At 36.1% G+C, this 27,816-nt stretch overlaps 1 protein-coding gene and 1 pseudogene across 1 annotated transcript; one reads left to right on the top strand and one right to left on the bottom strand.

Annotated features, from left to right (window-relative positions):
* Nucleotides 1–11,763: 11,763 nt before the first annotated feature.
* Nucleotides 11,764–14,380, bottom strand: LOC125661839 (uncharacterized). The gene is made up of 3 exons (XM_048893966.2): nt 14,259–14,380; nt 13,302–13,455; nt 11,764–12,370 (listed from the first exon to the last, which is right to left on the bottom strand). Exons 1-3 carry the CDS (start codon nt 14,331–14,333, stop codon nt 11,823–11,825), a joined length of 777 nt encoding a protein of 258 aa, XP_048749923.2. The 5' UTR covers nt 14,334–14,380; the 3' UTR covers nt 11,764–11,822.
* Nucleotides 14,381–24,792: 10,412 nt separating this feature from the next.
* LOC125662282 (uncharacterized) lies at nt 24,793–25,503 on the top strand (annotated as a pseudogene).
* The last annotated feature ends 2,313 nt before the right edge of the window (nt 25,504–27,816 follow it).

Below are 27,816 nucleotides of genomic sequence, written 5' to 3'. Positions count from 1 at the left end.
TTGTAATCTTGTGTTGTTGTAGCATTTATAAAGATAATGCATATTTGATAAAACTTATCATCTTTTTGGTTGTCAAATATTGAGATGGAGCCTGAAAATATATCGATAATTTATATATGACGGAACTAATTTGATTTTGCACGTATTGATAAATTAATAACGAAAGCATAACAAATTGCTCTAGTGTCCCCATTGTGAAGCCTGATGTTCTTTAGATGGACTAAGATTATATCTTGTCAACAAAATACATCTCTATGTTTTTGGTAGATAATGCTTTCATTCAAGTGGAGAAATATTTTGGGACAGGTTATGATTTCAACTTTGTGCAGAAATAGTTTCGCATATTATGATTTTTCTAGAAGGAGAAATTATTCCGAGTTATTTCGGGGCAGGGGGTAAATGAACGAGATAAAAACATTGATATTTGCCCAAATGAAAGAATGCTGTTTGAGAACCCCTTCAGCTAAAATACATCTACAATGCCATCCTCGAATATCTTTAAACATCTCTCCTATTTATCATTACATAAAACCCTGTGATGACAGCAGTCCCCCACCTGTATCCACCTCTCAACGTAATACAAGTGTACTGTGATCAATCATTATAAGCTTTACCGCTAATCATACCAGCGGTTAAAATCAGTAAAGAATTGTGCGGATAATCATTTGAGTTAAAAGTCATTCCCTCTTTTTTTATGATGGGGCTTCACTAGAAAAACCACAGGGCTGCACAGAAAAGTCCCTCAATGTACTTCACACAATAACAAGCTTAGTTAACCAAACAATATCAATTTAGGAACCTACGATTTAAAAAAAATGTATCCAAAAAGGCAACTTAATTTACATTTGAAATATAAAACAATTGTGTATATCTTCAAAGTCATCTAAATTATGATACGAACTTAAACACACTTACACATCCAAGGTGTAAAGGTGCCCCTCTTAAGAAGATGTTCTTCATTACGAATTAATTGTTTCTTGTCACGAAATTCACAGGTACGCCCACTTTGCAGATTTTCTTTCGCTATTGCGTTGTCTATAGTTGTTCTAACCCAGCTAAAATCATAAAAATATGTAAACCGCAGGCAATTACATCGCTTGTGCTCGAATTTACTATTAGAGAGTAAAGGTATAGAACACTAAATTAGGGTACCCAAGTTAGGCGATGTAAAAACAATAAACCAATTGATATGAAAATCTACATTGCATTCTAATATATTAATACACAATCAATCTACATTAGTACGGAAGTTTATTCAGGTGTTTCCTATACTTCACAATGTATGTAGAAATGAATTCTGAAAAATGCCAATTATTTTTGGTCGATTTTTAGCTGGACACTATACAATTAAACATAATGTTTGAGCAGTGTAATAATCTACCAATACATACTCATAGTAGGAGTTACTTGTGAACGAAATAACATGTCAGAAATCAATACCCAGTATGTGGTGTATAGCCATTATAGAATATTGTTGTTTTTCACGAATGGTTCAGCATCTACTGCTCTTTTTTATGAATTCATATCCAATGCTAATGCTCTTTTAATTTATATCTTTTTTTCTTGTTTTAAATACCCTTCCTTAAGATATTCAAGCACATATTGTGTTTTGTATTTGCCCTCGTTTCATATTTCTTACTTGTAGTAGGATCGGCATCTTATTTCGTTATTCAGTTCAGATGCATTTAATTCATTGATGGGCGCACACGAGGAAGACTTCACTGCAAGGAGAAAACAGTTCTCAGAACTGTACACCTTTTCAATTTTCTTTTAATGTTTAATTTTTTTAAAAGATGTATTTTACTTCTGACAATGATTGCAATTAGTACTATTGGTGTATTTTTGATTGTATTAAAAATATTTATTTCTGGTTTGTATTTATTCGTTCATTGAGATGCATTTTGTTTCACCTCCATTTGATATTTTTACACTGTTGAATCATCCACAGGTCCAGATTTGATTTAGAATGCCAACAACTTTGACATATGTATGTCATAACAGTGATATTTTCTTATTGTTCTGTTTTAAGGTCACATCTAAATGAACCGGGGCATTTAATGTTAATGTCATGCGCTTTTTCAACACAGATACTGTAATTTTGTTTAATTCAATGTTGCTAAATGTTCACGATTGTTACAAGGGTACCAATCGAAATGGTTTTAATTTTATGTCATACGATAATCTAATCGTATCGTTAAAATTGCGCTCTATATCGTAAAAACCTTCCCTCCGTATCTCTTAAATGACCCTCGGACTGCGACAAAATCAACTGTAGAATAAGACTCACAAGAAACTTACGTTTTATATTGTTATTATATGTGTATTTTCAAGGTAGCCTTTGCAAAGTTCGCCATCCCATTTTAAACTGAGCGAAAACCTAAAAACCTGGGTTAAAATCCTCGAAAAACCTCCAATTTCGCCAAACTCTATTCAAATTGAGGACGAAACAAAGGCACGGATTACAACATCATGTAACAAAGAAATTGATAAGGTTGATGATATTCCCCCTAGAGAAAGGAAACGAGCAGAATACGGCATTTACTCGTTAGACACGAGGCATAAAATGGACCCAGCAGAAACCGTCCACCATTTCATTAAAACTCTTTGGCCAAATATAATCATGGTACAATTCGAAGTATCCGTAAATTCTGCTTCAATAGTCCAAGAAACTCAGAAGACCTAAGTTTGTCACACCATATCCGTCCTTTGAAACATGGGGATTACAATGACCGCTGAGGTGAAGTTTTATGTTTGCGAATTACAGGTGGCTGGGGATGTTATGATTTCCCAGACTGTGATGACCGTTAATTACGGGTAAATTGAGATGTCGTGAATACTTAGATTATGACAACCGGGACCAGGAGAGTTATTTTATTCAAGGATAAAACAACAACGCAGCCCGATGTTCTGCCCTCTACTCAACTTTTGTATCCGAGCCTCAACAAAAATGTCACCCCATACAACTTTCCGATTGACTGGGATATATTTCACAGTGAATCAGCGGAATGATATACATACAATGCGTAGATACATCGAGAAGATCATTGTTCCCTAATGTTTTTGACCTGTCCGTCAGTTCGTCGGTTCGTCAGTCCCTTTTGAGACCGCTAAACATAATTTCGTGAAACGTTGTAGTTAATAAGGACATAGTGTGAAGATGTGCACATTCCCATGACATTTTAATTCCATTTTGTTCTTCGAGTTATGTCCCTTTTGAACTTATAATCTTGAGACTTTCTGCCCAGTTCTTTTCAGCGCAACTCCCCTGAAACTGCTCAACAGAATATTTACCTTTGCTTTCTTTAATTCACTATGGGTTTAACTTCGTGGGAAAATATATAGCATGAACATAAAAACGTCGTGTTTATTTCCAAATATCCAGCATTGAGTTGTTAGGTTTGACTTGGCTCGAAAATTGGACTTTACTTTCAAAAATGCAACGGCCTTAACCATAATGCTAGTTCAAATTGGGTTCTAGTAAACAACTACGGAAGACATTTTTCTACGATAAATCACTTACAACATCTGGTAGGGTGTGAACAATCTGAAAGTGATCATTAGCACTACCATCATTACACTGTAGAAGTAAATTTACCCTCGGTTTGCAATTTCCCATTTCAATTATTGATATTATATAACATACCTATAACATTTACGTCACATGAAGGTACTATACACCGATCCCAAACCAAATTTCTGTTCGTTGTCAAACACCATGGTTCGTCAGAATCGAAATCCCGACATTAGTTTCCCAGCGCTTCGGGTTAGGATCCATAGTTATATCTCTGTGGGTACTGTTTGTCCCATTCTTGGCACGCAAACCCTCTCTCTGTCATACTTTGAGTTTCAAGATCTGAAATTTACCACAAAACTGATTTTATTTTATCATCTATTTTGTGTTCTATGACAATAGTATGTTTCTCTCTCCCTTCATATAAAATATTTGCCTGTTGTCTGATGTCAATCGAGACATGTAGTTGATAATTGTGTGTGATTTTACCGTTACTTAGAGTGCTATGTTGATATACACATTTCATTAATACACTGTGTCGTGTAGATGTTGTATTATCGTTATTCTACGAAGTCCGGTGTTCTGCCCTCTACCCAACTTTTGTGTCAGAGCCTCAACAAAAAATGTCACCCCATACAACTTCCCGATTGACTTGGATATATTTCACAGTGAAAATCAGCGGGGTGATATACAGACAATGCGTTGATACGTTGTAGTTAATAAGGACATAGTGTGAAGATGTGCACATTCCCATGACATTTTAATTCAATTTTGTTCTTGGAGTTATGTCCCTTTTGAATTTATAATATTGAGGGTGTCTGCCCAGTTCTTTTCAGCGCAACTCCCCTGAAACTGCTCAACAGAATGCCATGGATCATTGCAGTTAATAAGGACACACCGTGTAGATGTGCATATTTCCAGGAAATTCTGACTCAGTAACTCATATGGGCTTTATGCCCCTATTGAACTTTTTCAGATCATCTGCCCTGTTCTTGCAGTAATGTATAGCATTACCGTTATTTATGTGAGGCATTGCCAAGCAATGTTGGAGCGTGGGGTATGTGAGCTTGCATACCTCTGCTTTCGTTAATTCACCATGGGTTTAATTTGGTGGGAAAATATATAACATAAAAAACGCCATGTTTATTTCCCAATTTTCAGCATTGAGTTGTTAGTTTTGACTTGGCTCGAAAATTGGACTTTCCTTTCAAAATTGAAATGCAACGGACTTCACCACAATGCTAGTGCAAATTGGGTTCTAGTAAACAACTACAGAAGACCTTGTTCTACGATAAATCACTTACAACATCTGGTAGGGTGTGAACAATCTGAAAGTGATCTTTAGCACTACCATCATTACACTGTAGAAGTAAATTTACCCTCGGTTTACAATTTCTCATTTCAACGAATGACATTATATAACATGCCTGTAACATTTACGCCACATGAAGGCACTATGCACCGATCCCAAACCACTTTTCTGTTCGTTGTCAAGCACCATGGTTCGTCAGAATCGAAATACCAACAATAGTTCTCCTGCGCTCCGGGATAGGATCCGTACTTATGCCTGTGGGGGTATTGTTTACCCCACGCTTGGCACTCCAACCCTCTCTCTGTCGTGTTTTGAGTTCCAAAATAACTAACACCACGGATTTTAAAATCTGAAATTTACCACAAAACTGATTTTTATTATTGTCTTTCTTGTCCTCTAAGACAATAATATTTTTCTATCTCCCTTCATATCAAATATTTACCTGTTGCCTGGTGTCAATGGAGACATATAGTTGATAATTGTGTGTGATGTTATCGTTATTTAGAGTGCTATGTTGATATACACATTTCATTAATACACTGGTGTTGATGTTGTATTATCGTTATTCTACGAGCTCCATGTTGTTCTACATTTATATAGAGTGTGCTGTCGGTGTCTGTATGGCTACTTGCTATTTTAGGTCATTCTAAGCCTCACATCATTCATTTTTGTGGATTAAATGTGTTGTTCTCCACGTAGGAGATTCAGCGACACTTATCAGTTTTTGTCCATTTGTCTCCGTGTCTTTCTGCTTGTCTGCAAAAGTTTTAGCCTTACCCATAACTATTGAATTTGTGATACACCTTTTATATTTGAAAAAAATATATTCCTTGTGTAAAATAGCTTTCACTGAGTAGCAAAAGTTTTTGACCTTCTGAGTTCGACTTTGGACTTTGATTTACTATAAAAAATAACTTTACCCATAATTGTTTCATGAGTGGTGATATACTTTTCATATTTTATAGGTGTATTTCTTGTGACAACGCTTTTCTTATCGTAGCATGTTTAAAAACACGTGACCTTATAGTTTGACATACTGTGTAAAACAATTTACTCAAGTCTTAACGTTAAATTCTTAAACGCTAGGACTTTTATATTTCACATGTGTATTCATTACGGTTAGCCTTTCCTTGGACATTAGTATTACTTTGATGCATACGGGAACATCCGTGTTTCACAAACACGTCTTGTTTTCTATTCAATGCATTTTATCGATGTGGTTCAATGGCTGCATTATGTGTGATATAGGTGTACTTAGACCGATGTTTAAGTCGTGGTGTTCCTGGTGTTTTATTACTATGTGATATCAGTGTGGTTTTATCATTTATTAATGTATAGTGTTTGTGATGTTTAAATACCGTGTGTTATCAGCATGGTTTTTTTTGGTTACTAACTGCGTGGTGTTTGCAATGCATCATCATTACTGTGTGGTATCAGTGTTGTTTTCTCGTTGCTTAAAGCATGGTGTTCGTGACATATTATTTATGTCTGATATCAGTTTCACTAAATCATTACATACTTTGCAGTGTTTGTGATATTTTATACTTAATTTGTCAACTTTAACGGACGGAAATTTAAAGTTAATACCAACATGTCGTGCGATAGCAAAAATGTCTTGTATGTCATTACGTGTCCTGTATGCAAAGAATTTTATATTGGGAAACAAGCAACCCAATTCGAGCTCGCGTGCAGTTTTAAAAACAGGAAATCCACAATCCGGAATACAGGCAAATTCAACTAAGTGAACATTTAGATGATTATGGACAAAATCAAATCAATATATTTCCATTTTACAAGTTTACAGGTGGAAGTGACATTTAGAGATGTGAGAAGGAAAAACATTTCATTAATATGTTGAAACCTAAACTCAATAATTCAGTTTAACGTTATCATATTTGTAAATAAAAATGTTTTCATGCATTACTTTATAATGATATCACTGTAAACACTATGTTTTAACGTTCAGTGTCTTATGACGTCAAAATTTGTTTTGCATTACTATGACGTCACAATGAACAATACGTTTCAACAGTCAGTGTGTAATGACGTCTAGATTTGTTTAATTTTAACGTTCCGCTGTTTGTGACGTAACGTCGCTATGTTACCAAATGTAAAGCTTCTGAAGATTTGAAATGAAAGCGCTAAAGCTTTACTAAACGGCTTCGTGTTTCATTTTTATTTTCTAATTATACTTTTACCGATCATTGCGAAAAGTAATTATTATCTATCTATCTATCTATCTATCTATCTATCTATCTATCTATCTATCTATCTATCTATCTATCTTTCTACCTATCTATCTATATACATACATACATATATACATACACTAAAATTATTTTGATAAAGTGCGGCCCTGTTAAAACATTTTTATGCACTCTGGATTATTATACTGGAAACAACGATTTTGGAATTATATTTTTGTGTTCGTAGATTCTGTTTGGGGATTTTCAACTACCGTAAGTTAATTTCTTGCTATTGCAACAACTTTCTATCAATTATTAATTGTAAATAAATCTTATTAATTGCCTTTTGTTAGTAAATCATGCTGTGCTATATATTAAGGGTTTGTCCTGACTCATAACAGAATTAGGGACTCGTCCCTTGTAAGAGACAAACATTCATTTCCAAAATTTCAAGTGATTTTTTTAGTTGTTGAATTTCCTAGACAGCATTATTTTCCATGTTTTCGGTCACATAATTTCTTGTCTCGCAGAATGTTCAGGTGTTCGAGTTGATCAATTTAACTGTACACTTCGGGTTAGACATTAAATCTGCAATGAATAAACAAGATACCAAAGTAGCTGTCGCTAAAAAACAAAACTCGTAGAAGAAAATATTTTTGAGTCATACAATTTTCCAAAACAATCAATTGAGGCAGCAAAAGTGACGGAGTTCGAATTTGAATTAGAATTAAAAAAAAAGAAAGTCAGAGAATGCAAATATAGAAAATGAAACTAGAAAACCAACGGGCAGAGAGGGAACGAGCTGAAAGAGAAAACGAACGACAATTTGAGTTAAAGAACTTAAGATTACAGAACCAGCTTGTCAGGACTGAATTTGATGCTGCTAAAAGCATGTATTTAGTTCCAAAATTTCGAGAGAAGAAATCGATGTGATTCAAAGATTCTACATATCTTGATGGAAGAAGGGAAGATAATTTTATCAAAACCAATGAAGGAAAAAACCCGATTACGACAGAAAGGTTAAAAAAGATCGTAGATAAATATGGACAAGATTAATGCATAAACATTTTCGTCTGTCACGATTTGTGCTTTTGTATTGGGTTTTGCATGGTTTGTGTGTTTTGATGAACTTGCTAATCTCTGGGTGCGAGATATTTCTTTTCACGGTTTGAATGTATCTACAAATTTACAAAATTGTATAACTAGGGCTCACGCTGGTGTGGCCGGTCAACAACGGATGCTTACTCCTCCTATGCACCGAATTCAACATCTGGTATATCCAGATGTCCATCTTTGCCCAACTCTCTATTTTGTAATGCATATAGGAGTTATGAAATTGATCACTGTTCGTTATTTTCACCTTTCATTTGTAAAAATTCACAAGAGTAAAAATCGACGTTAATAGGAGGGAAACGACGTCTTCTATGGGTATTAAGACTTTTAAGATTAAGATCCCGTTTTAGTTGAAGAAGTGTATTCATTTGGCGGGCATCTCACACAAGCCAGATGCTTTCATGTTTCGTTCTGTTCGCTTTTTCAAGACATATAATAATTATGAAGTATGTGATAACAATGTATTTATTCCTTACACTAGAGCACTTGAGCTGCTTATTGAAGCCTTGAATTCAGTTGGTTTGAACAATAACTTCACTTTCCTTGTGTTTAAAATATTACATCGTTTCATGAATGGCAAGAAGTACTGTAACCGTAAGAAAGTAATAATTACGCATATGTACAACTCAAATGAAATTTTGATATCGAATTATCTATAAAATTGTATCTTAAATTGTTTACAAATCTGAAACGTACTCAGTGCCTCTATTTCGCTTTTTTCGAACTGGTGACCTCCGAAGTCAATCCACATCGGATATTACGAATAGGAATTACTGACAGGATGACAATGATTGATGAATTGACATGTTTTGCTGATTTGACGGGATTATTGCTTCATATTTACTCTGATTCTATTAAGTTGTATGTTTTTAATCACAAATATGTTCAAGATTTGTTATTTTTTCAATATATTTACCGTCAGTTACAACTTGTATTGCTTTAAATATGATTTCTCTTGAGTAAATAGATCTCCATATGTCCCAAATATAGTTGCAATAAATTGTTTATTATATGTATATTGAAATCACGAAATACTACAGAAATGCCTTTGAAATATGATTGATTGCTTTATTGAATGTTGTTTAACGTCCCTCTGGAAATATACTACTCAAATTTGATAAGGATCACTAGGTTATATGTGTGCAATTTACCACTAACATAACAAAAGACATAAATTTGAGTCAGAAACGTGTTTACTCAGGTTATGAATGAAAATCCATGAACGATATGAACTTTTATCAATGCAGAATGCTTGAAATCTGATAACAACACCAAAAGGCATTTCATTACAAAAAAGTTAACAGCAAACCAGAGAAAGAATTACACAGTTTTTGGGGATAGTCAATCATTACACTTAGTCGATAAAGTGTCAATACCGGGTATGGCCTCCCCTTGCATCAATGACGGCTTGACAACGTCGAGCCATGCTGTCAATAAGCACCCGGATGTTTCCAATGGGAAGGTTGTTCCACTCTTCCACGAGGGCATTTCCGAGCTCTGCCAAAGTCGTGGGCTGTGCTCTACGGCGTGAAAGGGCAACCTGCAGCATGTTCCATACATGCTCAATCGGGTTCAAGTCCGGCGAGCGCGCTGGCCAGTCCATATGGACAATTGTCTCCTGCTGGAGGTACTGCTCCACCACCCTGGTGCGATGAGGACGGGCGTTATCATCCATCATGATGAACTCAGAGCCAACAGTACCAGCGTAGGGTCTGTCGTAAACATCGAGGATCTCATCCCAGTACCGCACGCCCGTCATTGTTCCTCTCTCCAGGACATTAAGATCTGTTCTTCCATCCCTGTTGATTCCATCCCAGACCATGATGGAACCACCACCATAACGGTCATGTTCACTGATGTTGGCATCATGGAAACGTTCACGTTGTCGTCGCCACACTCAGTGCCTCCTGTCTGTAAAGTCCAAACAATACCTGGACTCATCGGTGAACAGAACTTGAACCCAATCGTTCTGTGTCCAAGTCACATGATCTTCAGCCCAGTCCAATCGCTCCCGCCGGTGTCGAACAGTCAGAGGGACTCGAACACATGCCCTTCTCGAGTTGAGACTTGCATTGTGAATCCGATTCCGTATCGCCTGAGTGGACACATTCACCCCCGAGGCGTTCAGGAGGTCGTTACGTACGCTGGTTGCTATCCAGAAGGGATGGCGTCGTGCCTGAAGAGCCACAGAATGGTCTTGGCGTTGGGTGTCGACCTCTGACCACCACCCCCATGTCGGTGTGCTGCTGTACCAAAAGTTTGCTGTCGGTTCCAGGCCCTGTTTACAACGCTCTGGCTGACGTTTAGTGCATTTTGCAACGTCACGTTGTGAATACTCAGCGTGAAGCATTCCAATACATCTGCCCAGTTCTTCTGTCGTCAGGCGACGCCTTACACGTTGAGGGGGCATTATGTTGATAAACGTAGTGTAAACACTCAAGTGAGTTTGACATTTTAGAAAGAATCAGACACCGATGCCTGAGTGAAAATCGTGCAATGGTAGCAAAAGGATAAACTGTGATGAGAAACGCATTTCCCATGGCATAAAATGCACGTGCAAGTTTGTTGAAGACGTTTTTGATTTCACTTGGACACAATATTACCAGTTATGCATTTATTAAATTTTTAAACAGAAAAATACCTATGATCCTTATCAAAGTTTGAGTAGTATATAGGTCACCCGTATGAACACGTCACCACCGCTGGTGAAAGGCTGCAAAACGTATGGCCATTGAGCAGGGAGGGATCTTTATCATTTCACACCTACTGTGACACGGGACCTTTTTTGGCGGTCCGCCCTAATTAGTCGCCTCTTACGACAAGCAAGGGGGTACTGAGGACCTGTTCTAACCCGGGTCCCCACGGGATTGGAAAGGAAACGAGAATGGTTGTTTATATCATGTGATTATGTTGTCAAGGGATTCCAAGCGTTGACAGAGGTGTAAGTGAAGCTAGCGTAACGTGCCCTCTGGTGAAAAAATGTCATGCTCAAGCTGACTTTTCCCATGGTATCCGGTATAAATTTCCTGCATGGACTTTAAGCTACACATAACTGATACATGTAGCATATCATTTTGAATGAAATATTCTGTATGAGACTAAAAAGAAAGCAACATGATTTGAATGTTATATGACTAATACTTCTAAATATTCAGAACATTTTACATCTGTCTCTGTCCTTGGTTGGAGAAAAAAATGAAAAAAAGAAGAAAATTCAAAGAGATACCAGCATAAGTCTATTATTGGTGAAAATGAACATCTGGACAATCCATTATTAATCACTAAATCTGCAAATGATTGAAAGGGTGTATCAATTTACGTCACCCAAGATCAAAACAAACATGCGGGTTGAGTCCACAATCTATGAAGTGTTACAATGATGGAGGGGGGGGGGGGGTTCTGATGTAAATAAACCGCACGACGTGGGGACGACAGTTCGAAACCCAATGTTGGACGGGTTGACTAGTCCCCTGAAATCGAGGTAGGCTGTCGATACGCCCTGTTGCTGTTGCTTAGTTAACTCAGCTACATAGGTATGTCTACGTTTGCAGCTGTTTCGCCGGTATCAAATGTCATACATTTTCAAAAGATTACATCAAATGTCCTTACATGTAAACATATAGATTAGTACTCATTTGGAAGCAATTATGCATGTAAATATTTATTTTTTTTAAAATCTGCATAACGAACATCATGCAATTCACATAGTTTTGATAATAGTATATCTCCACATGACTCCCTCAGCTATATCGTGACGACCTTGCGGTTTAAAACCCACAGCAAAAACATCAAAATAGAGAGAACTGAACTGAACGTTGTCCTTCACCATTGCGAGTTTGTTTATAATAATGTTGGACAGCTGGTGACTCGTTGCGTAGTTGTGTGTAATGTTCAGATATCTCCCAATATCCTTTATTTGGGATTCTGAGAGATCAGTTAAGCTTTCAACATTGCCGTCTTTGTTGATGTCGCCTCCGAAATATTCGTAAATATTATAATCAGCATCCAGACCAGAGCTCTTCAGTCTGGAGGAATATTCTTCTATGTAGTTTTCCCTTGACCTCTTTACCTCAAACACGCACTTTGTTCCGCCGAACGTAGTCTGAACATTGTTTTCTGAGTGTCTGTTTAATACAATCTTCAATGTTTCTGATGCAGATTCTGATCGCAGAATAAAACGGCGATAGTTGTCATCCACTGAGAACTCTGCGATTATCTCGAATTCTGAAGATACCATTCCATCGGAAACTGCAACAAATATTTTGTGATTACATTATAGAAAACTAACAATATGTCAGTATAACTTAACATTTTCTCAAATACTATACCTCCTAACCCGGATATCGTGAGTTCCAGCCCCACTCATGCCGTGGCAGCGCCAAACCTAAGACATATATATGGATTGTGATTGCTCCTTATTTATTTCGTCTCCGATTCCGTCACAGTTTTGATATTTAGCCACTACTTACTGCGTTGACTTGCAAGTATCAGACATCGTGTTGATAGCTGTATAACCCGATGTTCATTCATTTTTTTTGCACATACATATAATTAATTCAAAGCAATCAATTAGTTTTTTAACTTCTCAACTTTCCCTTAATTATATGCAAAAGACAACAGTGAGGGGATATTTAAAAAGTAAATATAGCGGGTATGCGTAAACTATACATTGCCTGTTAGGCATCTATAAATAGTCCCATGCGCGTCAGGAGAATCCCAAAATGATATATAACTCTGACGCTGTCCAACTTCAAGGCGTAAACACCGTATTATTGAAAGGCATTTGCTATTTTTATTTATCTTAAACTTGCGACACGGTACTGTTGTTATAAAATACAGTTTTAAACAGGTAAGACCACCGATGTTCAGCCTAAAATGGACGCGTGGCTGTCACTTGATTCGTGCATTAGAAATGATCGTGCCCGTTGTTTGTTATCACCGATTTAAAATCAAATGATTCTGGTTAAATGAATGACATGCCGTAAAATATCATACAAATTTTAAGAACGTTTTTTTTAAGGTGGGGAATTTTGTTGAAATTTGGACCACACGACTTCAAGTCACCCGAGCGACTTAATTGCTATCCGGTATATGGATACTTTATGGCCGCCACGAGAAACACTAGCATGAGGAAAGAGTAAATATATTTAATTGAAATGTCATATGACAAACAAATTACCTTTCAGTAACGTTCCCACGGAATCGGTCACTAAATCGGAAGGGCCAGCAAAGCGTCCGTAGTACGTGGTGATTCTCGTCTCCTCGTGGTACGTCATATTCAGAAACAGAGGCTGTATCTTACCCCTTGATGATGGTCGTAGTGTCTCGATTGTCTGTAAATTATGTAAAAATGAAAAAAAAGATATGTTTACGATTTTCCCGACTCCTTAGGCGTGTGATTTGTATGACGTGCTGAAAATGACTAGTTTATACGAGCGCGCCACAATTTTTCTACAGAAAATGTATCGCTTAGTTTAATTGCACGTATTGGGCTAGATTGATTGATTAATTGTGTATTGTTTAACGCCCCTCTGGACGGCGCGGGTTCGAATCCCGCTCGCGCCGAGAAGTGAGAAAGTTTCCCATTTTACTTTCAGAAGGTCGGTGATCTCTTCCCAGATACATTGTATCTGGGTGCTCTCTTCCACCAACAAAAACTGGGCGCCACCATATAACTGAAAAATTGTTGAGTGTGGCGGAAAACATCAAAACAATCAATCAATCTTGAAAATCTCCATCGCTGGTGAACAATATTTACCTCGGCGCTTATGGCCTTTGAGGAAATATTTCACCAGAGGTTACACATACTGGTGTCACAATAGGGGTATCATGCAACCTCCCTCCCCTCCCCCTATTTTTTTTCTGATCTAGGATCCATATACCTTTTTCACATATGATTTGTAAATTTACAATAAATACCACCCAAAAATGTAATTTCTATTACGCACAAGTAAAAATCACGATTTCCGCGATTATTAGACAAGTGAACCTCCTTCACCTAAGGATGGGTTGTACCAAGTTTGATTGAAACTGACCCGCTGGTTCTGGAGAAAACACCCGCCGTGATAGTATCAACAGGAACACAACATGTGTTTCATGAAAAACAAACACCGATGATAAACTATAAGTAACTTACGCAGTAACTCCGGGTGGACTGTAGAACGACTGTATACGTCACCATGACAAGTCTGAACAGTATCTGTACCCTCATTGTAAAATATCCCTGCTGATAGTCACATAAATAATGTGGTTAATACTGAATTTAAAATCTTGGTACATTTTATATATGCTATGAGTTAATTGTGTATAACTATCATCATGTATATCGTCAAATTATCGAAATGATCTATTATCTGTTGTAGAGGACCAATTTTACAGTGACCACAAATGTCAGGCTGAATATCATCTATAAATTAAGGAATTATTACGTTGAAGTTCGTGTGGAGTACGGACGTTAATTATGTCAAGTGCATTCACACAAGGTATCTCTGTAGAATGTAGCGCTACTGGTCGTTTTATTCTTAAATCACAGTTGTAATATACCTTTTCAATAAACATATCTCGTATACTTTTAAACTGAGTTTTTATGCCCCCGAGATCGAAGATTGCGCCGGTAAGTGAGAAAATTTCCCGGTTTACTTTCGGAAGGTTGGTGGTCTCTTCCCATGTACACTGTATCTGGGTTCTCTCTTCCACCAATAAAGAAAAAACTGGGCGCAACCAGATAACTGAAAAATTGTTGAGTGTGGCGGAAAAACATCAATCAATCAATCGAATATCGGGCGCATATTGTTTTTATCCCGTGTGTCATTTTTTTCTGAAACTTTAACATTACTAATAAGGTTTGCAAAGTATATGTTAGAACGTTGATATTTCACACGAGTATTTCTTGTGACAAGACCTTTCCGAGGAAACAAAAATGTTCGACCCTGTGACTTTGACCTAGGAGTTTAACCTACTTTTAAAAAAAATATGACATTCGTCATATTGCGCATGAGTTCTTCTAGTGACAAGATCTTTCTACTAGTACCAAAACATTTGTCCTTGTGATATTGGCCATCTTTAAAATTGGCGGCTATCGGGGACATATGTGTTTCACAAACACATCTTGTTACAAAATCTTGACGAATTACACCGATGTTCAAGAAAGAAAGGAATTTCTGTTTCAAACGTGAAGTGAGAAAACTTGACATGTTTCATACTAATTGTTAGGCCATTTTTACATACTGATTTTGAATGGATTTATTGCTTGATTATATCTTATTTAACGTCCATCTCGAGAATGTTCCACCCATATGGAGAGGGCATGAAGACCAATGGAAGGCTTCAAATTTAGGCCTATGCTCGGCTTTTACAGGCATTAAGTAGTGTGGGTTCTTTAGCGTGCCACATCTACTATGACACGGAACAACCGTTATTAATATCATCTCAGGGGACCCGTGACTTTTACACCTGATGCCGAGCGTTTGGCGTTTAACGAATTAGGTCTGTCGTGGTCGGGATCCTAACCCCGGCAGTCCGCATGCGGGGCGAACGCTCCACCTCTAGACCATCGCGTTTTTAAGACTGAATTAATCCGTTATTGGACTCACGGAGGTTGTGGCCGGTCGACAGGGGGTGCTTACTCCTCCTAGGCACGGTGGACAATATAGCTTGACCAGGTGAACGGAGTAATCTGTACTCAATATCACTTATGTAAAGAATGTCCTATCAATCAATATGAAATGCGTCAGGCAGCATTCAACCCAGTATTATTATCTTGTATTTGCAGAGTTATAATGACCACATAATTTACAAAGTACAGACCTTAAACGAGGCGTCAAATATTCCATTTGTTTTATACAACATGAATCATTCTATAGTAACCCAAAACAATTCAAGATATTGAGCGGACAGTATCTTCCTATGTCCAGAGAGGATTGACCATTGGCGTTTGACCATGTAATGTAAAAATCAACAGGAGTCATTTACTCCAAACAATTGATTCTTAAAATATAGAGGACAACATTTTATTATGTTGAGCTTGACCACGTGAATCCAAAATTGATAGGGGTCATCTACTCCTTACGATGTCCCTGAGTACCAAGTTCGATGTCATTCAAGCAAAGGGTTCTCAAAATATTGAGCAGACGTTTTCCTATGTTCAGTTTGATCGTTGACCACATGGCCTCAAAAGCAATAGGGCGATGCAAGGTGAAGATAACGAATAGTGATGAATATGCAGCTTCCGAGATAGTAGCTATTTTGTAATGGAGATATGTTCAGTATTCTGTTAAACGCTTGGATGGGTACAAGATGTATACGTGTATTATAGACTCCTTATGTAAATAAGGATAAAACTCATGAAAGTGTAAATTTTGTTAAAATATCAGCCGTTAATGTACATTAAACTGACCATATCAAGCATGAAATTTGTTTGAATTAGGCCATTGGAATTATGTTTTTATATCCTCTTCTGCACGATTGATATTTTAATTAAAGAAAAATGGTGATTATCGATTTTTGTTTGAGCTATTTTGTTATCAAATACTCATAAACTTACTAAAATTGTGTGTCTCAACGGTTTGGGTTGTTGCATGATGTCCGATAATTTTTCTTTAGGCAATACATGAAGACAGCGATAAGCATTTGTACCCATCGCGTGTGGACGGAATTATGTTTTTCCTCTTACTGTCCGCAAGAGTTCCACAAAGGGAAATAAGTATTGAATAACCCGGGAATTGCGTATTCGTCTACTCCTTAGGGTGTACCAAATATATCATTCTACTTCTATTTTTATGCCCCGCCATGAATATGACTGGGGTTAATAATGTTTTCCACAGCTATCCTTCCGTCATGATTTACGTTTAGCTAAGTTTGAAAGAAGCTATTCACGATATTTTATCTAGCCCTGTATGATGATACGTATTGGTGGTATCTCTTCAACTGCATCAATATTTCCTTGAATTTGACTTCCCTACTTTTGTTTAACTCGGTGTATCAAAATAACTATTGATAATATCTTTATGAATACTCTTACAGTGATACATATTGATGACAGCTATTCAACCGTGACATGTTTACCTTCCTTGTGACCTTGACCTCACTATTTCCTGTTTAGTGGTTAGATCAGTTTCCAAGCTATTAAATCCCTATATGATCCCGGTTATAATAGGTCCTCAGTATTCATTGCTTGTCGTTAGAGGAAATTAAATGGCGCGACCCTTCGTATGAGACCCTGAATACCTAGATTCCGTGTCACAGCAGGTGTGGTAGGATTACAATCCCCCTGCTTATATATCGTAAGCACCGAATATAGACCTACATTTAGCAAATCTTCACCGACAATAGTGTCGTCTCCATATGAGTGCCAAATTTCAATCGGGACGTTTATACCGATCAATATACGATCAATCAATCAAAGCAATTAATGAAGACGTTTTCGCTCCTCGTTGACCGGATTATATAGTGTTATTCTTGTCCTTTGTGATATCCGTTTACCTGACGAAGATATAGGGCTCACGGCGGGTGCTACCGGTCAACAGGGGATGCTTAATCCTCCTTGGCATCTGATCCCACCACTTGTATACTAAGTATTTGTCCAACTCCCTATTTTGTATTCCATATAAGGATTTATGAAAGTGATCACTGTTTGTTATCTTTACCTTTTCATCTTAGATGAGGTTTAAAACAAAACAACATAATGTTGCACAAATATTTCTGATCCACTTGACTAATGAAGTTTAATGTTCTGAATAGTGATGGGCAATAGGAAAAAAAATCGATGATCGGATTAATCGGATGTACCTCTTCGATTGATTAATCGAAAAATAATCGAATTTTAATGATTTCAAATTAATAACATAAATATATTAAATTTACTTTATTTTTTACCCTAGATATTAAGTTAATTAGAATAAAATCGTTAGATTGATTGTATCTTCTTTAACGTCTCTCTCGATAATTTTCACTCATATGGAGACGTCGAAAATCATAATTAGAAATTTAAAGTTAATACTCCCATAATTTCGATTTTATTTTCCCAGGATAGGGATAGATATCTCGACTTTTGTTGTTCGTATGGGATCCGGGCTAGAATAGAGCCGCATTACCCCTTGCTTGTTGTAAGAGGCAAAATCCGAGGCCCCGTGTCACAGCAGGTGTGGCACGATAAAGATCCCTCCCTGTTCAAAAACTGTAAGCGCCGAGGGTAGGCCTAAATTTTGCAGGCCTTTACCGGCAATGGTGACGTCTCCATATGAGTGAAAGATTCCCAAGAGAAACGTTAAACAATATTCAATCTCATCGGATGATTCAGCTTCGTCAGCCATTTTTGATTTTAGATAAGTCGCGGTAGGAATATTCGTCTTATTAAAAAAAAATACTGACGTCGACGATTTTCGATTTTCAAAATGACAAATCGATTATTCACATCGTTTCAGTTATAGCGACCGACAATCGAAAGTCGGCGACAATCGGTACATGACTAGTTCTGAACGATTAACACCTATCTTTATTTCCATGTGTGCTGTGCTCTTCAAAATAAAAAAGTATGATATTACAATACACTTTCAATTTAATCAGATTCAATGAAAGTTTGAATGAAAATGATCAATAAAAAATCTCTTGGAAAGTCATTATCATCACTAAATCTTCGATTCATACAAAGGATGCATTACTTTTAATCATCAAACATCAATGGATTGACTCCCGCTATTGCGGAAACATTGTAATGATGGAGAGGAGTTTTAATGTGGATAAAGCGCACGACGTAGGAACACAGTTTGAAGCCAACTGCCATACGGGTGGACTAGTGAAATTGAGGCATGATGTTGATACATCACTTTGCTTCTTCCTATTTAAATCAGCTGCATCGGATTAAAATTTTACGCTCGTAGATGCATTATCATCACTAAAATACAGTTTCGAAATAGTATTTCGTTACCCGGTGACTTTAACCCCCAAGCGAAAACCTCATTATCGAGTGGATTGAGTTGAACGTTGTCTTCCATCATTGTGAGTCTGTTTAAAGTAATGTTGGTCTTCTCGTAACTTGATGTAGCTCTCTGTAAAGTTCAAATATTTCCCAATTCCCTTCATTTTGGAGTATTTAGTCAAGGGTTTTCTTTGCCGTCTTTTTCGATGTAGCCCCCGAAATATGCGTTAATTTCTTCGTCGGGTCTGCAGTCTTTAAGACAAGAAGAATATTCTTCGATTTTTTCTTCGCTTGACCTCTTCACCCCAAAAGTAGTGGTATATATACTGTATTACAACACATTTAATACATATATAGTAAGATCCGCCGATCTGGCTATATATTTCTTACAAAATATGGTAATGAGAATAAAGGTATTTTATATATTTATACCAAAGGCTTACAGGAGACTCCTCCCACTCAGAATGCTTATTCAATATATTTATACCAAAAGCTTACGGAAAGCGCCAACTCAGAAAGGCTTTTTCTATATACCATTATAAAAGGCTTACAGGAAACTTCACGCGGGTATGTTAAGGGAGGTCATGCTTCATTTATGCACGGAAACTGCATAATTTTTCAAATATGTCTTACACAGAGAGAGGGAGCTACTAACTCTTAAAAACTATTTTGGTTGTTTACATGAGAACATTTTGTATCATAACAACATGACAAACATGCGCTTCCGTATGACGTCATTTCATGACTGTTATGAATAGATCATGGAGGTACCTTAATAGAAAATGTAAAAGTAACACATTATCCCAAGATTCAAATATTGGTCTAACTGGCGATAATGACGGTAAAATACCCATAGTATATTAGAAGTACTGATATAATCCTACCACTTTCAATAAGAAATAATTATTGAATATTTAAACACGAAACCATCTAGTTCATGTTTTCCATTTTGCATGATGCTATGTAGTTTTCTTTTAAAGTTTTCTTAACAGACGATTCTATCAGTAATTGCCATGTACATTAGTTTATGACCTTTCAAACGGTGTATAAAAAGTCTCTAAAAGTATGCGCGCTAATGTGCTACTTTTGCAGTTTTATTTCAGTCTGTGACAGAGGAAAATCGGATCGACATGCTAAATGGAATGTTTTCTTTGTTAAACAAAGTTGTCAATGAATGATATCAACATACTTTCTTAATATCAATAAATTCTCAGCGTTTCATATATATATTCCATATATCCCATGTCATATATTTCAAACACTCTACATTTTGTCGATATTTGCATGGCACACATAAACAAATTCCTTGCATGTGTCAACGTCACTCGATGTATAGTCATGACGTCATCAGTTTACTTTCATATCGATCAGACATAAATTACACAACAGCAGTATAGCATTTCGAATTTCGTTGGATCTTAGTAGCTGCATGGTTTATTTTATGCATAAATAAAACTTAAATAAAAAATAAAATCGGAATTTGATATATACTTAGTGATATACTTATTTCAATTATGACGTCACATTGTTTCGCGGATTTTATCCCAGCAAAATTTTTTCATAACCTGCCTTAACGTACCCGCGCACCTATCCACATATTCCATTTTATACATAAGAAACTGATTTACATGTAAAGAGAGATAACTCTTAGCAATTTTACAAGATCAGATAACTCCTTCATTCTTGCTTATCTGGGATTAATTTTTATCAATCTCTAACCAATTTGTTTTTTGTGAAAGGGACACTTACCATATATTTTGCTTACAAAGTATCACATATTAACTATTTAATAGTCTAGGAATACAATAAAGAGATATAACTCTATGGAAAATACTTACTACTGTAAGATAAATAGGTTGTGATAATGAACTTTTAATGTACTTCAATTTAAATGTATACATATTTGAACCGTTGATTTACGAAAGGTATCAGATGTCATTAATAAAGACGTACATGTAAGGTGAAGATAACGAACAGTGATCAATCTCATAACCCCTACAAGCAATACAAAATAGATAGTTGGGCAAACACGGACCCCTGGACACACCAGAGGTGGGATCAGGTGCCTAGGAGGAGTAAGCATCCCCTGTTGACCGGTCACACCCGCCGTGAGCCCCATATCATGATCAGGTAAACGGAGCCATCCGCAGTCAAATTAGTGTGCCAAGAACGGCTTAACAATCGGTATGAAACACGTCAGAAAGCATTTGACCCAATGCGAGGCCGTCTTGACGAACTAGATCGTTATAACGACCACAGAACCTGCGAAATGCTGACTTCAATCGAGACTGTTGAAATTCCTGCGCCATCAACCTGTCTGTCAGTAGTCCACCTCGATTTATAAACTGACTATACCCAGAACAAGCTCTTGCATATCGAATCAGTTGAGATACATAAACACCATACGCAGGCGACAACAGAATACCGCCACACAAATGTGGGAAGCCGACGACGGAGAAGCCGAAACCATCCCGTCTGTCACACAGCCGAGCTGCCAGTTTGCCGTTAATGTCTACTTTCAATAAAATATCTAAGTATGAAGCAGAAGTGGACGACTCTGTGGTGTCCTTTATTTCGAGCTCACAGGGACATATCAAATCGACATATGAATGAAAGCTATCATTATTAATAGACAAAACGTCATCGATATATCCAAAAGTCGAACCGAAGGTCACAGCGAGAGATTTTTTCTTCTCACGTAGAAGTTTTTGAATAAATTCAGCTTCATATGAATATATAAACAGGTCAGCTAACAAAGGAGCACAATTCGTGCCTATGGGAATTCCAACAGACTGTTGGAAGATCTGATCACCAAAGACCACGAAGATATTGTCAATGAGAAACTCTAGCATATTTTTTATTTCAACTTCAGAGTACTTGTGCGTTTAATCAGAGTGGTGTTTAACAAAGTAAGTTTTTGAATGACTGATCACTAGATATGAATATTTCCGTTTTCCGTTTTTGTTGAAGAAGCAACTGTCTATGATGTCAAAAAGTCTAGTCTTTAATTTATCGTGAGGAATGGTCGTGTATAGTGTTGAAAAGTCATAGGTTTTAATGCTATTGATTTGGGAAAAATTCTGTGATATCAAGTTTACTAAAAGTTCTTTAGAATTTTTTAGAATCCACATTTGATTAACACCACTTCTGGCATATGTAGTCGCACAGTAAGTTTGAAGTTTCTCCTTCACAGCTGTTAACATTTTCGTGAGGAGCAAAGATAGGGGCTTGGTAGAGCACTTACTGGATCCAGCAATGCATCTTTGTTTGTAAGGGTTTTTATGTAGTTTAGGAATCCAGTATAGGTACGGTAACTCATATTCATTCGACCCATTGACTGGAATATTAAATGTGTCTAAAACTGAAGCATGGTTTTGAAGAATTTCGTCTTTTGAAAGGGCAGTTGGAGTATAAGTATGATTACCAAAAGTGGAATTAATGCCAAGTTCGTTTAAAATACAGTTGTAATAATGAGCCTTACAAACAAAGACAATGTTGTTACTAGCCTTGTCAGCTGGAACCAAAACATATTCCTCATGTAACCTATCTAATTCTTTTATCACTTCTGGTTTACTAAACACAGAAGGATAGATGGTACGTACTTTTGTTTTCACGTGTCTAATGCGGGATTCAGATAAGTAATTTTGTTCTATCAGAGAAGTCAATAACCATTGAAAACCTTTTCAATTTTAATAAATATGTCAATGACCTTAACACTGATGCTTTTGTCAAGAGCTGCTTATAAGGAATTATTAAACATTATATACTATCCTAAGGTAGAATCGTCAGTATTAAAATCATTGTAAATAAAGATAAACAAAATGAAGAAATATATATGTATTTATTTATGAGGATGGCCATCTCTACCAGATTGTGGTTCTTTTGAAGTCAAAGGAGGATGATAATTGGAAAAAAATAATAAATTAGGATGGGTTAATATTCTCCATACAACTTCTATGTATTTGTAATGTAAATAGTAAATTATATGCATGTACGTTAAACAAGTTTATCAATTATTGTATTTTTTTTAAAGACAAATATATTTCACTAGAACATGCTTAATGAAACTGTAATCCAATTCAAGATGTAAAGTTTAACACATATTGCAGCAAGATTTGTATTATAAAAGCATGATGCTTGACACCTTTATTCACATGTTGGGAGGTGGACACTTCAGCGTGGTTGATTGTGGTATGATCAGGACTGCTCATGCTGGTAGTGTAGGCAGTGGTATGATCAGGGCGGCCCATGCTGGTAGTGTGGGCAGTGGTATGATCAGGGCTTCTCATCCTGGTAGTGTGGACAGCGGTATGATCAGGGCTGCTCATGTTGGTAGTGCTGACTGATGTATGATCTGGACTGTCCTTGGTTGGTGCGTGAGAAGATGATGGAATGATCCACAGTCAAATGAAATTTACATTAAATTCTAACATTTCCATATTAACAATTTGGTTATGAAAAAATGAATGTATCACGTCTTACATATATGTACTCACATATGTTTCATCTTCCAGGATGACTTCCGAATTGGTCAAGTCTTTACAACTGAGTCCTTCATCAATGACCACACTAGTTACAGCAGTACAACGCATATCTTATCTGAAGGATTCATCAAAATATATTAAACGTAAAATTCACAAGTCGGTCGCCATATAACAATCATATTTCACATTGTGCATCCAGTCACACTGTCCATTATCACTACAGACCATAAAACTGTATTCCATCTGAATACATAAAACACAACAAACATACAACGAAGATCCACCTGCTGTCAGACATGTCCGCGCGAATTGTGACTGTTGCATGTATAATAATTGTCTTAGGAAGGTCGAGCCCGATGTTAAATATCCCGTTATTGTAAGAAATTTATATATTACTGCATGAAACTTTTTGATGTAAGAGATTAATTAACCACCCTAAAATGATTTGAGTAATTTAAATATATTATATGTCAAATCTGGATTTTTCATTGCTCTGGAATTTAGGAGAAAATCAAGTTCATTAAGAGTTAAGAATAATTACTCTAAAGTTCAAGGTGTAGCATACATCAATTGTTTCTTATTAAATTTACAAATGCAAAACCTCTGGTAGGAAAAGATAAAGGTAATATTGGAATGTTGAGTCCGATATAAGAATTTTTCAGATGTAACAAAAATCGATTCAAATATAATTAATTATACTTTCGGGACATAAAGGACCTTTAAATCTAAGAAGGTAACTTTAAAAACGATGCAGTTAATGTAAACAAACAGATATAAATTATATAAGATTTCATTAAAAAGAATGATGGAGAAAATGTAAATTACTAATTAAGAAAAACATTCATTAATGTTTTTTAAGTGATTTGAAATCGTTTCTAGTTAAAATTATTCTATTTTTTTTTTCTCAACAACACTAAGTTCAAGTATGGGTCTATTGGTGACACTTTATACCCGGGTGTATGCTTCTTCAGAACAATGACGTGTTTAAACGATTTGACGCTCTGTTTTGAAAATACAGAAACTACTAATTGAAGGAAAATACATTTGCTTTCACTACCACATTTCAGTTTCATCGTGAACCTTTAGCCGGAAAATACCACACTTCCCTTCTATAACTATGCTTTAGAACAATGGTGTTTTTGTAAGAAATCAAAAGATGTATTTTGACTTTAAAAATAAGAGTCCAAGGAAAGGATATGTTTACACACTCGTACATGTATATAAAGTCAAATTTCAATCATTTTATTCACTCAAAAACTTGCTTATTCAAAATGGCACAATTATTTCAATGGGAGGAGAAACCAAACGGAAACTTCAGTTTATTTTGAAAGAACCAAGTAAATATGTTAAAGGGCAATATGCCATTCAGCTAAGTTTGTACAAGGGGAAGGTCTATTTACACTTCCAAGGCAAGTAAAATTTGACTTGTTTAAAATAATAAAGATTTAAGGTAACTTGGATACAACTACACACATTGATACTGATACTTTTTCTCCACATCTTTTTTTTTATCGCCTATAGATAATAACAATGGAAAACAGATATCGCTGCCTGACGACGTGTTTGAAGTGCTATATGATCAGTATTTTAGCACCAACAGAGCTGTGGAGGACGTTCGCAAGGCAAACCAGGAACCTCCAAGCCCTCAATTGGTAAGTCAGTCCTCAATATACAACATTACCTACACCATCCACACCACCTTCTTTTTTCTTTCTTTTTTTAAATTAAGGGGTTTTTTCTTTTAAAAGTTAATAGCTAACGATGATAGTGTTTCATAATTCATATTCAATTTTGAAATTGTTAATATTATATCTTTAAATTATCAATATCATATATTTTTCAATATATGTGCTTTACTTTTCGCCTGGGCCCACTTGAAACCAATGACCCGTCCCTCTATTGATCATTCAACAGGTATCAATATTAATGGCTGAAAGTAGAAACATTATTTTAATTTCCACTCAAAATTGCTCAAATTAATCAATAACCAAAGAAAATGTAAATGTTGCCACTTTTATCAAAAGATCTCAGACATGCAAAATCAGAAGTATAGGTCAACATCAGAAAATCACACATTTGCATAAATTAGAATAATAATAAATAGATACAAACTTATCAAAATGACAAATTTTTAATGCTTAGAAGAGAAAAAAAGCTAATATAATTATAAATTGAAGGTGAAGATAACGAACAGTGATCAATTCCATAACTCCTTTACGGTTAATCGATCTTCGTGTGATGTCATAGGTTTTTGCAAAAAAAATCTTTATGAAATTAAACTTTGCGCATGAAAGAAATATATCTTCAGAGGAATTTTATTCACTGCATAAAATGAAAAGAATTTGTAAACTATGGATATTGAAAAGTGTATATTTTCTATAGATAATCAATTCTTTATAATTAAAGAAATGTTGTCAAGGGCAATAACTCCTATGCTGGTATTTATTCTACTGCATGTCTGTTATGCATGATTTCTCTAATATCCACAATTAATTTATACATATTTATGAATTAAAAGTTTTTTTTACTGTTGACATTTAAAATTTGTCATTACAACAGGATTTTATCTATTTTAATTATTCTGTACAACGAAAATGTGTGATTTTCTGATGTAAACACATACTTCCGTTTTTGTTTATGTCTGACATTTTTAAAAATGTGGTAACATACACATTTTCTATGGTTGTTGTTTAAATTTAACTACATTGAATGAAAAGTAATACAGTTTTTGCACTTTAACCATTATTATTGATAAGTCATATGAGGATCGATCCACCTGAAACAATGCAGAATAAATAGCTGGGCAAACACGGACCCCTGGAAACACCAGAGGTGGGATCAGGTGCCTAGATGGAGTAAGCATCCCCTGTCAACTGGACATATGTATAAATCAATTGTGGATATTAGGGAAATCATTGTATAAGACATAGTAGCGAATATACGAGCATATGACTTATTGTCCTTGAGAATTTTTTTAAATTATAAATTATTGATAATCTATGGAATGATAAAATTGTTCAGTATTCCAGAATTTTCTTATTTTATCCAGTTCATAAAATTCCTCTTAAAGATATATATCTAAAGTGTGCAAATATTAATTTGATAAAGCCTTTTGCAAAAATCGATCACATTTCTCGAGGATCGATTTACCTTAAGAGAGAAGCAATCAAAATGTTGACTGAAGTATGTCCTAAAATTATGGTCATGGAGCCCGGTGACATCTCAATATGAGCGAAATATTCCCGACGGGAAAAAGAAAAACGACCTACCAACGACTGTCTTGTTGGACTACTCATCATTAAGGTGTTCACCGTGTGAGTGAGAGGGATGGGTAAGCCTTTGCTGAGAGGCCACGCCCGCCGTGATAGTATAATCAGAAACGCAAAAGTTGTTTAACGATAAGCGACAACCAATGATAAAGTATTAACAACTTACGCAGTAACTCGGGGCGGACTGTAGAACGACTACACACGTCAACCATGACAAGTCTGAACAGAATCTTTATCTCCATTGTAAAATATTCCTGCCGATAGTCACATAAATGTGGTTAGAGCAGAATTAAAAATATTATTACACTTTATACTACGAGTTAATTACCTATAGCTATCCACATCGTCTAATTATCGTAATGATGCATTACCAGCTGTACAGGACCAATTTAAAGTGGCCACAAAGGTCATGCAGAATATCATTTATAAATTAAAGAATTGTTATGTAGAAATTCATGTAGTTCACGTAGAGTATGAACGTTAACTATATGAACGCTAATTCCGTGAAATGTATTTTACAGTGACCACAAAGGTCAGACTGAATAACATCTATATATTAAGGTTCATGTAGAGTATGGGCGCTAACCAGGTGAACTACAGTCATGGAATCGTTTTGTCGTTTCTCACGCAGTGTCTGAACTTAATGATAGATCTGGAGGATGTAGCGCTACTGCTCTTTTTAGTCTTAGCTGTTTTCTTAATCGTAGAAAATCGTGTAATCTACCGTTTTCAATAATATTCCATGTAGTTTTAACGTTGGGTTTTTACACAGTTTATATCATTGAAACTTGACAACTTGCTTGCGAAGGAAATGTATTTCAATTTCAAAAGTGAAGTGAGAAGATTTATTGACGTGTTTTATACCAATTTTCAAACCGTTCTTTACATACTGATTTTTGACTGGGTTAATCCGTAATAGGGCTCACAGCGGGTATGGTCAGTCAACACGGGATGCTTACTCCTCCTCGACACCTGACTCATCCTGGGCACTATATCCTCAGGTAAACGAAGTAATCCGTTGTCAAA

This window comes from Ostrea edulis, chromosome 8, assembly GCF_947568905.1.
Source record: "Ostrea edulis chromosome 8, xbOstEdul1.1, whole genome shotgun sequence".
In the NCBI taxonomy this organism is placed as follows: domain Eukaryota; kingdom Metazoa; phylum Mollusca; class Bivalvia; order Ostreida; family Ostreidae; genus Ostrea; species Ostrea edulis.
This window is presented reverse-complemented; position numbering and strand designations above follow the sequence as displayed.

What these genes read in the sequence shown, in the direction of transcription:
- LOC125661839 (XM_048893966.2), bottom strand. Translation starts at nt 14,333, where the DNA reads ATGAGGGTACAGATACTGTTCAGACTTGTCATGGTGACGTATACAGTC. An exon ending in AGTCCACCCGGAGTTACTGC is followed by an intron (nt 13,456 to 14,258) that starts GTAAGTTACTTA and finishes CATAATTTACAG; the next exon opens with ACAATCGAGACACTACGACC. An exon ending in CGTGGGAACGTTACTGAAAG is followed by an intron (nt 12,371 to 13,301) that starts GTAATTTGTTTG and finishes TATTTGTTGCAG; the next exon opens with TTTCCGATGGAATGGTATCT.